At 36.0% G+C, this 16,585-nt stretch overlaps 1 protein-coding gene across 7 annotated transcripts in view; it reads right to left on the reverse strand.

Moving 5' to 3' along the window:
* Window positions 1-16,585, reverse strand: part of CDK14 (cyclin dependent kinase 14) — a 556,073-nt gene that overhangs the window by 216,277 nt on the left and 323,211 nt on the right. For all 7 annotated transcript variants that reach the window (XR_004321561.1, XM_032484028.1, XM_032484029.1 and 4 more), the window contains one exon: window positions 11,200-11,323. Coding sequence is in view for 6 of the 7 variants with exons in the window: in XM_032484028.1 (XP_032339919.1) it covers window positions 11,200-11,323 (124 nt within the window). In the remaining variant the exon portion in view is untranslated. The remainder of the gene's footprint in view (window positions 1-11,199; window positions 11,324-16,585) is intronic.

Raw genomic sequence — 16,585 nt, forward strand, 5'->3', positions numbered from 1 at the left:
GTAATGAGACCTGTACCATCCACTTCACAGGGTTATAAGAATAAAATGAGAGCTATGAAATCACCTCATGAACTATAGAGGGCTGCTATTACTGTTATTAGAAATAACAGGGGTTTGGATCAATTTCATTTTCTAAGAGCAATCTAATGCCAAGAAGCAATCTAATGCTTCAGATAAAGTTTTTCAATGGTTCAACTACTAGAATGCTTCCAAGTGTTGAATTTAATATTCACAAATAAGAGTGCTTTCAGACACTGGAGTCTGCAATGACTTCATCTTGTACTAGGCAAAACGCCCATCCTCTGTTTTGACACTGTATAGCACGGATGCCTGGATCCAAAGCAGATCACAGACATGTCGCTCACAAAGAAGCCACAACAAGCAATTCTTAAAATTTAAGAAGTGACTATGTTTGCTGTCATAGTCAAGGTTGACAAAATGTAGGGCACTGATATTTTTACTGGAATGAAGGACACGTGCTACAATGTGCTTGATTTATGAATTTGCTACGGAATCTACAATCTACCATTATCTTAAATCATTCATTTGACAATCTACACATATTCCTTTTTGAAGATTACAAGTGCATTCCTTAATTTATGCATATTTCTAGTTATCTATTTTTCCTCTTGAGATTTTAAAAGACTGGTCAAATGAACTTTGACACAAAATCTAATTTTCAAAACATTGCCAGAAAAATCTTAGAAAACAATATAACGGTCCCATATAGTTTTCTTATCAACTAATTTCACTGTTTTACAGAGCAGCAAACGTCCAAGGATCCTTAAAAAAAAAATCAATGTGTCATTTTTCATTTAGGTTTCTGCATTATCTGACAATGGAAAAGTAATTCCTGAAGCACGATTATCTCCTCAGAGACTACAAACACTGACACTGTACAGAAGTTGTCTTTGTTCTTGCAGTTTCAAGGATTCACTCATTTCTTTATTAAACTGGACACTGAGGTGTAACTGTATTTTTCACTAGGACTGGTTTTTCCTGTTTTCTCATCTGACAGGTCTTTGCTAATGAAATACTGGACAGAAGCACTCAGATGTTGTTTATGAAGAGAATATGTGTAACACCACTAGATTTCTGTTTGGTTAGCACAGTGTTCTACCTCTTAAAAGAACTAATATGAAGTAAAATTTTATTCTCAAAGAATGTGCTGCAAACCTATCATAAAATTTCTTATCACAAGAATGACTCCCTTTTACTAAATTATCCTTAGTCCCTTTACCAGGGAAGCTGAACTGAATGGCACTATGAGAGAGAGATTTTAAACTCTGAACCACAAACCACAGGAAGTTTTTAAAATTAATTTGTAAATAATTATCTTTAAAAATCTTACCTTGCCTAGTAATTATACTTTAAAATAGACAAACAACACTATCCAGAAAATATATGAGAGAGTGATTAAAAATCACATCCTTTAAAAATGATTACTGGTCCCAAGGACATCTCTGTCCAGTGCAATAACTGATACTCAAAATGGCGACTGTCAGGAAAGCTCGAAGCAGGACTGCAAGGACCACGTGGCCTTGATTTACCGCTGTGCTATCAGCCACGAGCACAGCACTGAGTATAGAGTAGGCACTCAGTAAAAACCTGTTGAATGAACTATTGAATAATAGTCCATATTACCTCCTTGTTCAAGAAAGCATTTTATACATTTTAGGGGGAAAAAAAATCACATGAAAAATAAATGACATTTTGAATACTTAAACCCTAGACCCTAAAGGGTCAAAAATAAGCGTAACATTTATATGGACTGTCTACAAGCCAGGCACAGTCCTTAAATTATAAGTATTAACATATTTAATTCTTCTAGTGATTTTGTGAGGTACCCAGTATTACTATCACCACCCTCATTTTCAGACAGGTAAATTAAGTCACAAGGAATTTCAATAACTCACAATTTGTAAAGAGTAGAGGCAGGATTCAAACTTTGGCATCTGGCTCCAGAATCTGCACGCTAACAATTCCGGGATATTTTATTTTGTTTTTTCACGTGGGTATATTTGTTTCTATGTAAAAAGTTTTCTCTTTCAGACAGTGTTTCACTTGGTACTTTGGTTATAGCTCCACCTGCCCTGCAGTTATGTACTGTCTCTTTCTAACTTTTGGAAAAGGTAAGATCTGAACAGAAGATTCCTTCCACTGAGAGGCATCAAGGGTATTTTTCAGCTACTACCCAACACTGCTGAGTCATAAGGGGGACAATGTTAAAACCAATACAGCCTTTATTTGCCCACAGGGCTTCTCAATACTTGAATTTTTTCCAGGAATATAATTAAAGAGGGTGGTTCCTTCTAATTCATAAATTACCCAGGTTTTATTCCACTTTATATTCCAACAAGGCTTCCTATAGGTCTACTGTAAGAAATGTTCTTTATATTTGTTTCTTGCGGTTTCCTCAAGACGCAGGTCCTAGTTTCAGTGTTCTGGGCTAAGTGATCTCACAGTTCAGCTGACGCAGGTCATCAGACCAGCAAAGGTTACTCTGATCCTCTGTTACAAAGGACATCTGGTTAGCATTTCTACCTTCTCACGCACTTGGGGCACTAAGACTGCTATGCATACGCTAAATAAGTTATCAATCGTCTGTCAGGAACTACACTAGGACTCTAGAGACATTGGTAATAATGATAGTAATGATAATTTAACACAACACTCACTAAGTAACAGGAAGAATGTTCTCTTGATTTTCCATCAATGGGCAAAAGTATATACATTTTAAGATGAGAAGTTTGGAATAGATAATCTGAGGTTCCTTCAAAATCCAGAGAAAATAAAATAATTCTAAAAATGTGAATATAATGAGTTTTCCTTTTCTCTTATACAATTATAATAGACTTATTTCAATTTTCCCCTCAAAGTTGCTGCCTTTATTCTGAAAATTAAAAAGAATGAAACTTTCCCAATGATGTGACTCTATCAACAGCTAGATGATGACTTCAACAATAACATCATCATCTGCTTTTCTCTGAGCATCATACTCTTTGAGCAAAATGCTTGCATACCATATTTATTTTGTATTGTTCGGGTAATGTTAGTATCAGGGATTCTCATTAGATGTTCTCAACTTATTTTAAGTCAGTTGAAAGCTTACTGGTAACTTTTCAGAAACCACCATAACCATATTATCCTGAAAGTATCCAACTTTTCTCATGCCCCTCTTTACGCCTCTGTTGTGTCATTCTCTTGATGGGGGCATTCAATTTAGCCAGCTCATTGATCCTTTTCACCCCCTGCTCCCCATTCTATGCCTTCCAGGCTGGTTCTAAGACAGTTTCCACATTCAGTAGGGGCTGGCTGTTGTTTCACACAATAGATTTCTTTAGCTGACAACTCTACTCCCAAACTGCAGTAAACACTTCAATCTGCATTTCACATCAGTATCTTTCCAGATTAAAAATTAGAATGTCAAATAACTTGACATATATTTAAAAGAGATATATTCCATTTTTAAAGTTTGAATTTTTACAAAAAGTTCTATTCTTTTAGCTAGGTGAGCTTGATTATGCACAGCAAGGTTATTTTTACAATATGTGATAAAATAGATTGTTTTTCAGATGTGTATCTAAACTTCCTAAGCAGTACAGATCATTAGTACTCAACTGCTTTTTACTTTTTTAATTTTCCAGTACTTTTTTCTTCCATTAAAATGAAAAAGGACAAGTCCTAGCTTCCTATATTTATCTATTGCAACAGAAGAAATCATTCAGGTGAAAAGAAAAAATTTAAATATTAATGTAAATATGTACTATTTCAAAGTAAATAAGCCAACACATATGGCATTTTAAAAAAACCTCAGAGAACAAAAGAAAGCAAACTAATATTGAACTGACTGTATTAAAGTGAGAAAAAAATCAAAATGAATTTTTCAAGTATATCTAACTCTCAGAATTTACAGTATATCTCAGATTTCCTATAGCAGCCAGTTTTCCTTGCTTCCAGTAAAAATTTTAGAAAACATGTGCGTTAGACTACAATGACTCACTGTCATCCAAGATTCTGGTAAATCAGGCATACTGATATGTGTATCAGTTGAGTCTGGTTTTGGCTGCATTTAAAAATGTGGCTTCTTGGAAAGTAAAGAGCAGAAGATGAAGTAAGATTCATAAAGGACGTGAGTGAATTACTGAACTCTAAGCAATCTTTTACATTTACCTATAGATTACGAAAACTCATGTTCAAATGTAATCGTTGTCTTGAATAGCATGTGAGTGTTAAGTAATTCTAAGTTGCGTTTCAATGCTATCTTGCTAACATCACTTATAATTCTTCCACTATGGTCATCACTGCCAGCACTTAAGGTTCCAGTCATTTCATATGCAGATTTTTAAAGGAGATATTGGTATATTTCAACCCATACTCTGAATTACTTATCTGACTTGCTGCCAACAAGTTTGCCCTCATGTAGTATAGAAAAATAACATTATTTTGCAGATTGAAATCCCTTTGCCTAGAGAGTTTCCATCAAGAGCAGAGAATAAGATGATCAGCCTTATTTCAAGCAGTCTGTTCTGCATTTTAAGATGTCTCGTTACCTCACATGCATGATTTGGCTAAAAATGAACTAGCAGTTTTGAATTTCCTCATTTCCATGGAGTTTGAAGCTGCCATTCTTTGAAATCAACCCCTATCGACATTGCTTCAATCTAATCTGCTTTGTGGTGATTGAACAGAGAAGGTTTCTCATAGAGAGAGCAGAATATGCTTATTAGTTACAGTTCATATATTTCTTTCTTGTTCCCATTTATAACTTTAAAAAAAATACAGGTAAGTTTATAAATTTTTTTAGGGCAGTGAAACTCTTCTGTATGATACTGTAATGGCAGTTATATCACATGGCATTATAATTTGTCAAATTGCATAGAATGTACATCAAGAGTGAACCCTAATGTAAACCACGGACTTCAGGTGATATTGATGTGTCAGTATGGATTCATCACCTGTAACAAATGTACATTCTGGTGGGGGATGTTGATGGAGGAGGCTATGCACGTGTGGGTGCAGGGGATATTTGAAAATTCTCTTTCTGCTCAATTTTACTGTGAATCTAAAACTGCTCTTAAAAATAAAGTCCATTTAAAAGGAGAAAAAAATCACATGTAGGTAGTATGTTAACATATCCAGGAAAAGTTAACATTATGATAACACAAAGCAAAAAAAACCAATATAATGAAATGTCATCATCATCCATCCCTCTTGAATGCAAGAAAACTTCCAAGGGAATGAGCAGGGATATTAAACAAGATTTAAACAATGAAGCTAAGTGATGATTTCATGATCTAAGAGAAAACAGTTTGAAGCATCAACATTCCTTACCTAAAGGGTTATTACCACATTTTTAAAATACTGAATCAGGGAGAATAACTGTCTAATTCACATGTCAATCAAAATATTCCTAACATGGAATCTTGATAATCTATTTGATAGATTTTAAGACACATACATTTGGATTTGGAGTTTTAATGAAGTCCATAAAAATTAGGGAAAAAACAGCCCTTTCTTTGGTTCATATTGTAGCAGAAATTATTATAAAAATATTCTTTAGTTTTCAGATCTGTATGAAAGCAACTGGCTGAACTTTTAATTAAAATTGCTTATCTGTTAAACTGTTCAAAGGACCTTTCTAAAAGTAGAGTGTTACCTCATATTAGATAATAAAGATACTTTTACTATTAGAAAATACATTCTAAAACAAAGATACAGTAAAATTAAATCCTTCAGGCCATAACAAACAAAGTAAATTATATCTAACCCTGAGTTTATAACTATGACTTTCATGGTGAATTTTACATGCTAATAAAAAAAAATAGGTAAAGGTCTATACTTTGGGGACTAACAGGCTTTTTATTCAGAGACTTCATATTCATCAAACTGACAGACTCTACTCTGCATCTGAGAGCAGCTGATTTCTTTCTGTTTTCTACTATTCCCTACGTGAATTCTGAGAGGCACAATACAAACAAACCCTGCACTCACCATGGCCTCTGCAGAGATACATCTCTGGTGTGTTCTGCAAATTAATCTAAAATGTGATTTACCATAATTTCCTTTTTCAAATCGAGACAAGGAACAGCCTGGAGGAGGAAACTACCAACATTAGGAAGGTAATATTTTAAGACCTCTGGTGGGAAAGAGACCTGTGTAATTTTACTTGATTAAAACCGCAGAGCTGTTTAATTCAGCTCCTGCATTAGGAAAGCCAGTAAAATAAGCCAGGACCTTACTTGCTGATATTACAGAGTTCTTACTGTCTCTTTTTTTAGGGGTAAATTTAACCCAGCTGTCTTTCCATGTAGCAAAGCTACGACCCCTCAAAAGAGCAGAAGAATGGCTGGGAAGTGTGGATGACACACCACCATCATCTTGCAGGAATTGCAGGAAGCTGTACTTCCACAGACTCATCTTTTGTTTTAACCTCATTTACATGGAAAAATACACTTACGTTTTCATACCATCATACTGCAAATGAACATTAATTTCTCGGTGAGTTTATTTATGACTTTACTTGTCTTACTTTGATAATTTTCTTTTAATGTGATCTCAGTGCACATCATAAAAAGTGTGGCTTATCTATTTGAATTTCCAGAAGCTGGAACAAAAAATTAGATTCTAGGAAGGGATGGTATAGCACTGATTTTGGATTCAACGGACTGAATTAGCCACCAGTGAATATTGGATCATTAGAAAATAACTTAATAATTTCAGAAATGTACAATGTACTGAGAAGAATCTTAGAAAGTATCTGCTCAATGCTCTTATTTTTCATCTGAGGAGTCTAAGCTCAGAAAGGATAAATGACTTCTTGAAAGTTGTAAGCTAGTTATAGACAGAGCCAGGTCCCCTAATGCAATGCTCTCAAGGATAGTACAACTTGACAATCATTTAAGGTCTGCAGAGTAAGAACTCCAAATCTTATACATGTTTTGTGCATGTTTACATTCACTCAGCAATGTTTATTTCTGCTGCCTGAGATTACAAACATCACACCAAGCAAGTATGTAGGGCCTATGTGTAAGAGCCTCAAAGCATCCTGAAGCTCCAATCCATCTAAAGTCATCAAATTCCATCTGCACTCTTGACTGGGCCCAGCCAGGACAACACTGATGAAGAAAAGATTAACTTGTAATCTGCTGTTTTGCTAAAACAAATCAGGCAGAAATTAATAAATTCAGGCGGGTCTTAGTCTTCACACTAATACTCAATTTTGTTATGCACATTGTTTATACATTGTACCAATATTTACTCATCACCTTCTATGAGCTAAGTGTGGTTCTAGACAGAACACAGACAAGCATGAGCAAGACAGGCCACTCCCTGCCCTCATGGAACTGACAAGCAAGTAGCAGAAGCAAAAATAAGCAGATAAACAAATGAGCAAAATAATTTCAGGGCACCCTAAGTGCTACTGAAGAAGCTGAATGGGATGATCATAATGAGAAAAATTCTGTTTTTGGAAAGATGGCCTATTTGAACATATGATTTATGATTTGTGTAATGAGAAAGAGGCAGCCAGGTAAGAAGTAGGAGGAAGAGTATTCCTCGCAAAGGGAAAGGCTGAGGAAGAGGCTCTGATGTGGGGACACGTCTGAGATTTGGCTGCACCACGGGAAGCAAGGAGGAGCAAGGTGGTGAGGACACAGGCTGGATAAGGGGTTTGAAGTTTTTTTGCCCCCAAAGGTAATGTAAAGACAAACCCATTTTTAGAAATGAGTCTGAATTCCTCTACACAATTTTATTATCTTATTATATACAAGCAGGACAAACCTCTGTATTAGGAAAGCCATAGTGATTCTAAATCATGTGTAATTTACTTATTTAAAATGCATATAGGAAATAAGTCTTAGCTGAGTGCTTGAATATGACTTCTGCATACCAGAAAAAAAAAAAAAACAGTACAGCATTTTGACCATTCAGAACTGCATTCCATTTAAACCTAAATGGGTCTACAAATACATTATCACCTGGTTTACCCCATCCAGCAGGTAAAATCTCCAGAGTACAAAGGTTGAACTCACTCCTTACTACTGAATTAGTCAATTGACAATATGTTCTTTAAATTATGCAATGCATTTTTGAGGGTATTAGTACAATCTATTTTCATAGCATGAGTGTTATATTTGTTGTATGTAGAAAATACATATAATGATAAATAATTTTCTGTAATTATTGAGGTACAAATGTAACCATATATAATGATCATTAATTTACTGGAAGATTAGGAAGCTCTGTAAGGTAAAATATCTATGTTTATAAATACAAAGATCCTGGGCCACCTGAAATTGAAGGATATGGATCAAGCATCTGAATTTCAGTTTTGTGAGCAGTTACCCACATGATCAAGCTTGGGCAAATTTCTAACTCTCTATGAATCTCAAGTCTCTCTCAAAAACATAGGTTACCATACTTTACTAGGTTGAAAAGACAATGAAACAAGAATTTCTAAGCATCTGACACATAGAATAAACTCAATAAATTTAAGGGTTTCTCCCTCTTCCTGTATATTTTTTTCTAATAACAACAGTAGCATTTATGGTACAGGAACTATGCTCATACAGATTTCATTTGTCTGTTTCAGGCAAAACGTGATGGTATTTTTCACTCAAGAGAAAAAGGTAGGACAAAGGAACTGCTGCTAAAGCTCTTCATATATCAAACTCTGAATTAAGACCTGGTGTTTCTAATTGTTCTGCTGCTTGGAACCATCCCATTTTGACAGCCTAGCTTCTCCACAGCTTCCACCGTGTTTCCTTTATCTCAGACACAAACACATGCCCAGAGCGCAGTAAATCACAGTTAATTGCATGTCTTAAATTAAAAGACAAAAATAATGCACAATTAATTGGGGGAAATTGTCAGTTGGTGAATGAGTCTCACTCATTACACTTGATGCAGAGGATGCATGCCAAGTGTGTGTTCCAGGCAAGAAGATTCAGCCCGTGACACTGAGGTACAACCTTTCTGCAGAGCAGTCTGGTCCAAAGAATCAAACGCTTTAAAACACTCAACACTGTAATTACAGCATGTACAGCTTTCTCTGCAAGGATGTTCAATACAGGACTGTGCATAATCAAGAATGATCAGAAAGAACGAAAATGTTCAGTGATAGGGACTGAAGAAAGAGACTAGGTTTTGGCCATTAGAGGAAAAAATCTAAGATGTTTACAAATGATTTTTTCATATTAAATAATAAGAGAAAATGTCCATGACATATTCTTATGTGACAACTGCTTATAAAACCATGTTTTTTGGAGAATTACATTATAAGTGGAAGAAGCAAGAAAAGAGAGAGGAGGAGGAGAAAGGTACTGGAAAAAAATACAACAAAAATGTCAACATTTGTTATCTGTGAGTTGCTTATACTTCCTAAATTTTCTAATTTTCTAAAAAAACTTTCTAAGTTGTCTAAAATTTCATTTCAATTTATTTCTGAATCTGATATTACAAAACGTCAGTTTTAAAGATCCATAAGAATCTATTAAGATGAACTTACCTGACTATTATAATAAAAAGTCATCATAAAATTTAAAAAAAAAAAACCCAGGAAGCACTTAGATACAATCTTATTATACCTTTGGTTATACAGACAAAATCAACTTTGTAAAAATGTACTTTATAAATATACAAGAAAACCATGTTCAACAAAATTAAATGTTCAGTACAATGATTTATTGCAACATATACCTTATAGTATATTACTGTACCAGAAGAAAATCACTATAAATCCTTATTAATTTAATACTAATACTGACAAACTACAAAATATGTTCACAGAAAAACCAATAACCTTGAATTTGAGGAACTGCATATCTTCTCTCCTCCACCCACCTACTCTCCCATTATTTTCTACCCTGTAATAGTAAAACTTTACATCTAGCCACCGAGTTATTATTCTGATGCTAAAATTTGACAATAAACAATTCACACACACACACACAAACACACACATATAGTTTCATCATTTTTACCAACCAAGATGAGAACAAGTAAAGTTTTGCAATATATCACCAGTCATGCTAACATTTGTTTCATTTCAATTTTAGAAGAAAAGAATACACAAAACCCAGAGTAGATTCATTCCAAAAGTACTGAACACTCTACGAACCTTGAAATAAGAAATAAACATTTCCTGCTCTCTATTATTTAGCTGGGGTAGGGAAAGATAATCATATTTCAGCAAAAGCCCATATCTCAACCTCAGGCGTCTTTCTGTCCCAATGGAAGTATTTCCATTCCACTCTTAATGGAACAAATTTCTAATCAGAATACAGTATTGAAAAATAATTGAGGCAAGGCAATGTCCACACATCATGCTGCCATCGGCCCTCCTGGTGTTGGGAATTAACTCAGCAGACTCTGGTGTGACAGAGAGCCAGGACAGTGGGAATATGTCAGACTTGATGACGGGAGAGGAGCCAGTAAGGATGACACAACGTTCTGCTCCCTTTGGGTGCTTAAGACAGTGTTGGAGGGAAGCTTCTACCTGGAAAACGCCAACCTTAAAACCTTTAAGGAAAGGATGACTTATAATGGGTCCAGACCAGGACCTCAACATTTAAATTGGCATCAGCGTCTACTTTTTTTCTTCTTTGTTTTCTCCTTTTTATATTAGTGTCTACATTTATAAAGTTATGGAGAATTTTTGAAGTAACAGTCATTTTTGGAAAGGTTAACACTGTCTTTGGATTTTTAAATTATTAAAATCTTTGGGTAACATTCACTATGGGATATACCGTGTGATGCTTTGAAATAGTCCAAAGGCTTGAATTCATGTTCTTCAAGTTTGACAACATACTGATAATTGTTGAAGCTGGGTGATGGGTCATGGAGGCTCATTATGATAACCTTCTATTTTTGAATCTGTTTGACATTTTCATGATAAAAAATAGAAAAAATAGACTTCTCACTATTCATTACATGTTCAAAATTTTACTGACTTTTCCTTTGGTATGAGATCTGATTTATGCTTAGGATTATTTAAGAATTTAACAAGCAGTGTAAATTAAAAAGAAAAACCTACCAAATATGATGCTGATCATTAAAAAAAAATTCCTTCACTCCTGAAAAAAATGTTACCAGGATCTCTAATGCTAGAAGAAGTGCACCTAAACCAATGCAGTGCCACCATCTGCCTGGCATTCTCACAGTGTGACAAAATAGACTGGTAATGAACTGCTTTCCTACCGAAATCTGCCAGCTTTAACTCCCCCGTGTCACTGATCAGAAGGTTCTGTGGTTTCAGGTCTCTGTGCAAAATATAACGCTGGTGGATGTAAGACAGCCCTCGCAGCAACTGAAATAAAAACAACTGAAAAAATAGGGAGACAAAAGTTAAAATCTGAACACAGATAAATGCCAGTTTCTATATACAGTCGGCCAAGTACTTGTATTTAGTGAAAATGGATACCCATCACTATACTTCCTACCAAACTGTTTGAACAGAATGTGCATAAAGGTATGGTAATCCCTAATTTATTAAGAAGTAAGTCTGAACATGTCTAACAACCTGTTTTGTCAACCCAGAGTGGTACCTCCTCAGCCAGAAAGATCTATAATCCAATCTGAGCTTTATAAATTAACAAAAATGTAAAGAATCAACTTTTTTCATAATATTCGATTTCCTCAGATCTAAATTGACACTTGAAACAGAGTAAAATATCTGTCCATGACATTATAAAAAGAAACAGGAATTTTATTAAGTTTATGTAAATGTGCACATATTTAATTCCATAGAAATGACATAAACTTGGTACCCGAGGACTCACCCATTAAAATGCTTTAAGGAATAGAAAGATAAGATGATTTCAAATAATTAACACAAAAACAGTCACATGGTCCAATTATTACTACATGGTAATTATATTGCTTTTGCACATATGGCCACAGAGATTAGGCTGTAGCCTAAAGACAGACATGTACCTTCACTAATTACAGAACAGACCCATCCTAAAGGGAAAGGAAACACAGAAAACAGAGAAATCAAGAATTCAAGAGCAATGCTTTTGTAAGAAATAATTTTAAGAAGCGACTGATGGCCTTCTCTGTTTAGTTTCAGAGATCATGTCAACCGTTTCCACCTTGATAACAAAAAATGTGATGCACTAGGATTTCCAATATTATGTTTCTAAAAAAGGGAGTACCTTTAAACAACTTACTTGCCAAAATATCCTAACTGACATAGTTTTTAAAAAACCAATCTCCTAAAACAAAAATAAAAACAAATGGTTTTAAGTGCTGTCAATATTGTAGTCTATGTAATCAGCTAGTAAAAAAAACACAGATTCAGAAAAATTTTAAATGAATTAGCTGCCAAAGATTAGTGTTACAAGGATTCCAGAATATTCAAATGGAAAAGACTGGCAACTTCTCGAGGGCCCTGGAAGCTAGTATTTCTGGAATATTTTCTGACTAACTAGGGGCTCTGAAAGCCAAGTAAATTTTTTACAGGGTGGATACCTTGAAATAACAGTAGATGAATTCATTTCACAGTCTTTGTATATGATAATACGCCATGGAGCAGTGAAGGCCTAGGATCATTATTTCCAGAATCCAAGTATCAGAAAGTAAAAGCCTGTTCTGTGTTAGCCTAGATTAAATTACTGGCTCAAGAACCTCAGGAAGCAAACGTCTCCTGGACACCTCGTTTCAATTCTTCCTGTGCAGCAGATGGAAGACTTAACACCACCACCAGCCTCATTCCTCACTTCTTATGCCCCCTGCATCCCAAACCTGAAAGCTTATCATTTCTAAGAAAATCCATATCCCTTCCATTTGGAAGGACAAAAGGAAGAGCAGATAAAGCCAGCCTGTGTTTCCAAAAGCTTTAAAAAAAAAAAAAAAAACCAACACAAAGACAGATCACATAACAAACTGAATTTCAAAAATAAGCTGATTTTGAAAACAAAGTTCACATTCTGCAAGGTCCTAACTGATCTCTGGGGCCGAGCCAAGACTTACCCGAATGTGATTATGTGTTTAACCACAGCAACACAATTGAGTTGAACAAACGAATGACATGAAGTACCAGCTACCATCTTCTGCTTCACAGAATATGAGCTTATTTATTCTCCGTAACAACTTTAATACAGAAGGTTCGACTATTATCTCTGTATTAGTCACACGGCAACCAAATGGCAGAGCCGGGACTAAACCCAAGCAGTTTGACTGGAAAATCCATGCCCTTAACCCCTACGCTATAGCAATCGTGGCTAGGAAACAACACAAGCAGGCGGTGTTGACAGAGAAGCTGCTCCCTCCAATTCCAGGACAAGGTCTGGGCATATAAGAGCATGGCCTGAAGCTGCTGAGCTGAGCCCTGGTCCCAGCGGGGTGCTTGGTCACAATCACTCTGCATTCCCTGACTCTGCACAGTCTCACTCACCCCACACCCCACACTGCTCCTCAACCTTCTTCCTTGCTTCTTGCCTCTTCTCTGATGGAAAAGCCGTCTCTCATCATTGCCTGCTAATCTCCAGTATGTATTATTTAGGTATCTCCTGAAAAATCACTCCTCCCTGGAGCCTTCCCTGACCCCAGGCCTTCACTCTGCCAACACATCTGTGTGAGGTGCTCCTCCTCTGTGCTCCTGGGGCAGCTCCTACATCTGTCATCACAGCACAGTATTACCCTACCTCCCATAGACTGCGTGCCTTAACCATCCTCCTAACCTGGGTACACAGCTGATACTCATATACCAGTAATGTGATTACTGCACAGAATTTAGAGACATCTGGATAAAGTAGATACAAAAATAACAGACTCCTGGAACGGTATTCTCCAGAAGCTATGGGTAGGGGTGGATAGTCAAACAGTCCCAAAGGGCTCTTCTTTTAATACCTTAACTAATTAGTGAAAATATATAATCCTCATGCTAATCCAGAAACCATTCAAAAAGGATATCTTATTAAAGAAGATTAAGAAAATCAGTGTTAGGAAAGGATGCAACCACATACTACAATTAGAATTGTACACATGACAAACTAAGCCCCAAACAAGACAAATAAAGCCCCAAACATTAAGCTATAGCCCCAAACAAATTTTTAAATCTCTGAGTAATGCACGAAGTTAAGTCGGAACAAATCCCCATAGAATACATTCATTCAGGATTTATTAAATGCCAACCATGTGTCAGGTGCTGTCATGTAAGAGGAATGCAGAGATGAACAGGGTATAAGATGCAGTCCCTGGACCCGAGGAACTCATAGCCCACATAAACTGGTAACTGGCACTTAAAGAGGTCTGCACTGTGACAGCAATGCGAACTGAGCGTACTGAAGGCACAGAGGAGGGAGCAGACTTGTCACTCTGAAAACAGAATTCACTGCACATAAAATTTTAATAGGAAAACAAGCTGAGCCTTCACTAGGGGCACAAGTTGAAATGACGTATTATATGACAAACCCCTTGCTATTCTGAGCAGGAAAAAAAATTGAAGAGCTCAAGCAAGCAGGTCACTAGATAAACTGAAATGAAGAAAATCTTAAACAAATAAGTGAAAAGAAGACAGTACCTGGAACTGTAAAACTACCAACGCACCATCCAACAGTAATGGTGGCAAGAGGACAAATGTATATGTCACTGAAACCATCAGTAAACGTGGCATTTTAGAAATAACATTTTAATGTGTTGAACAGAACATGCACTGCTAGCTAGCGGTGAGAAGCCTATCAGGAAGCAGCAGCCATTGTGAGGTAAACAGGATTTCCCATGGAATATTCTTTGGGAATGTCTTGAGAACACAAGTCTTGGGGATCTCTTCCTTTAGACAAACAGGCAAGTACCTAACTTTCCCATGTAAATTTTTGAGCAAGCCACTTCACTGGATTGTTGTATAAAGCACAACACAACAAACTAGACTTAGTCTTTGTGAAAACCAGAGGCCACTGTGAAAACCAGAAGGATCACACACAAAGAAAGAGTAAAAAATCGGCTTTGCTACTTGCTGACAGAACTCGGTCAACACAAATGCAATCTTAGGTATGGAAAAGAAAAGAAGGGAGACTTCTATTATTTGAAAGCTTATGCTAATTTAAAAGCTGCTCCAAGTACTTCTACACATATTTTATAATCCTGTATTTTTCCTTTTCTTTTAAACAAATGAGAAAACTAAAGCTCTAAAAGCACGAGAAGCTTGCTCAAGGTCATCCAACCATCACACAGCACTTGTGAACTTCCCACTACCCCTCATTATTCTAAAGGAGGTCGATGCTTACTAAACATGGATGAATATAGTTATACACCTAATATAATCAAAGTGCTTTTTATTAAATGAACCCAAGTTTGTACAAGTCTCAGCATATTACGTAATGAGCATAGGATTCTTGAATCTCTATTTTTGCTATTTAAAATCCTCTTAGAGATAAGTAACATGGCAGAAGACGGATTTATACTGAAGCTGATAAAATTAACATATTTTAGTCTCTATCTTCTTATTTTTCTATCATAGTAGCCATAAGGTCTTCCTAAGAATCCTCTGTCACCTCAGGCTATTCTCTTCAACTTTATAAAAGAAGGTATCTTCAAATCCTTCAATATGATCACTGAAGAGTTATATTCTAGTTTGAGTATGTTCCCTTTTTGCAATCAAAACCCCAATGGGAAACTGCCTTAAATAGCAATAATAAGATGAACAGGGACACTTCTGCCTGCAGCAGATCTATCTATAGCCCCACTGTCTTGCCATCGCAGCAGGAAGCAGCACATATTCTCAGTGCCACGACATATACTTCTTGGGAATATCCTTTAATATTTCTTCTATTTCCTTCCGAACCTCTTTAGAAAGTATGTAAAAAAAATATCAAGAGAAGGATTTTTAGCAAAACATTTCAAGCAGGTTGGTAAAAAGCAAATATCACTGGACTCAATATGTTATATATATTACTCAAAAGAGTTACTGGCACTTGCAGTGAGCAACACATTTTATAACCCCCACCCCCTCGAAGTCTAAAGCTGTGTAATCAGATGCTCTTTGTCTCAATGCTTACAATCATTAGGCTCCAGGAACAGTCTGAAATGCATGCATTATTTAATATACGTGGTTCCACTTAATATGAGACTAAGCACAGTGAATATCCTGCAGGTTTTCCAGGCACAGGTCAACTACCTTCAAGGAATGTCCAGGGTCTCTTAGGGCTTATCAGAGTGACTAACAATGGACTCTATGTCTTACGGTACAGCACCAATTCTTACAAAGACAAGCTAGCCAAGCTAGTTTTCTGTCATCTGGGGACCAGGGGTAGCATCTCTGTATCCTAGGTTTCTCATCTTGAAAATTACTGATTGTCTCAGATGCTCTTAATATTCATTCATCCTGTAAAACTGCATCATTTTACAATTTTATGAATGACAGAAATAAAAGGGACTCTACAAATCAATAATTTGTACTAACCGCCATCTACTAAGTACTTACTATGATAGATACTGTGCTAAGTGTTTTATATCTATAAGATAAGTTAATCCCCCCCAACACCTCTGCTAAGCAGATATTATTATCCTTATTTCACAAAGAAAGACATAAAGGCTCAGGGAAATTGAATTGAAGAAAAGATACACAGCCAAGTAAGAGGCAGTA

The sequence above is a fragment of the Camelus ferus genome, chromosome 7 (assembly GCF_009834535.1).
Source record: "Camelus ferus isolate YT-003-E chromosome 7, BCGSAC_Cfer_1.0, whole genome shotgun sequence".
Classification (NCBI taxonomy): domain Eukaryota; kingdom Metazoa; phylum Chordata; class Mammalia; order Artiodactyla; family Camelidae; genus Camelus; species Camelus ferus.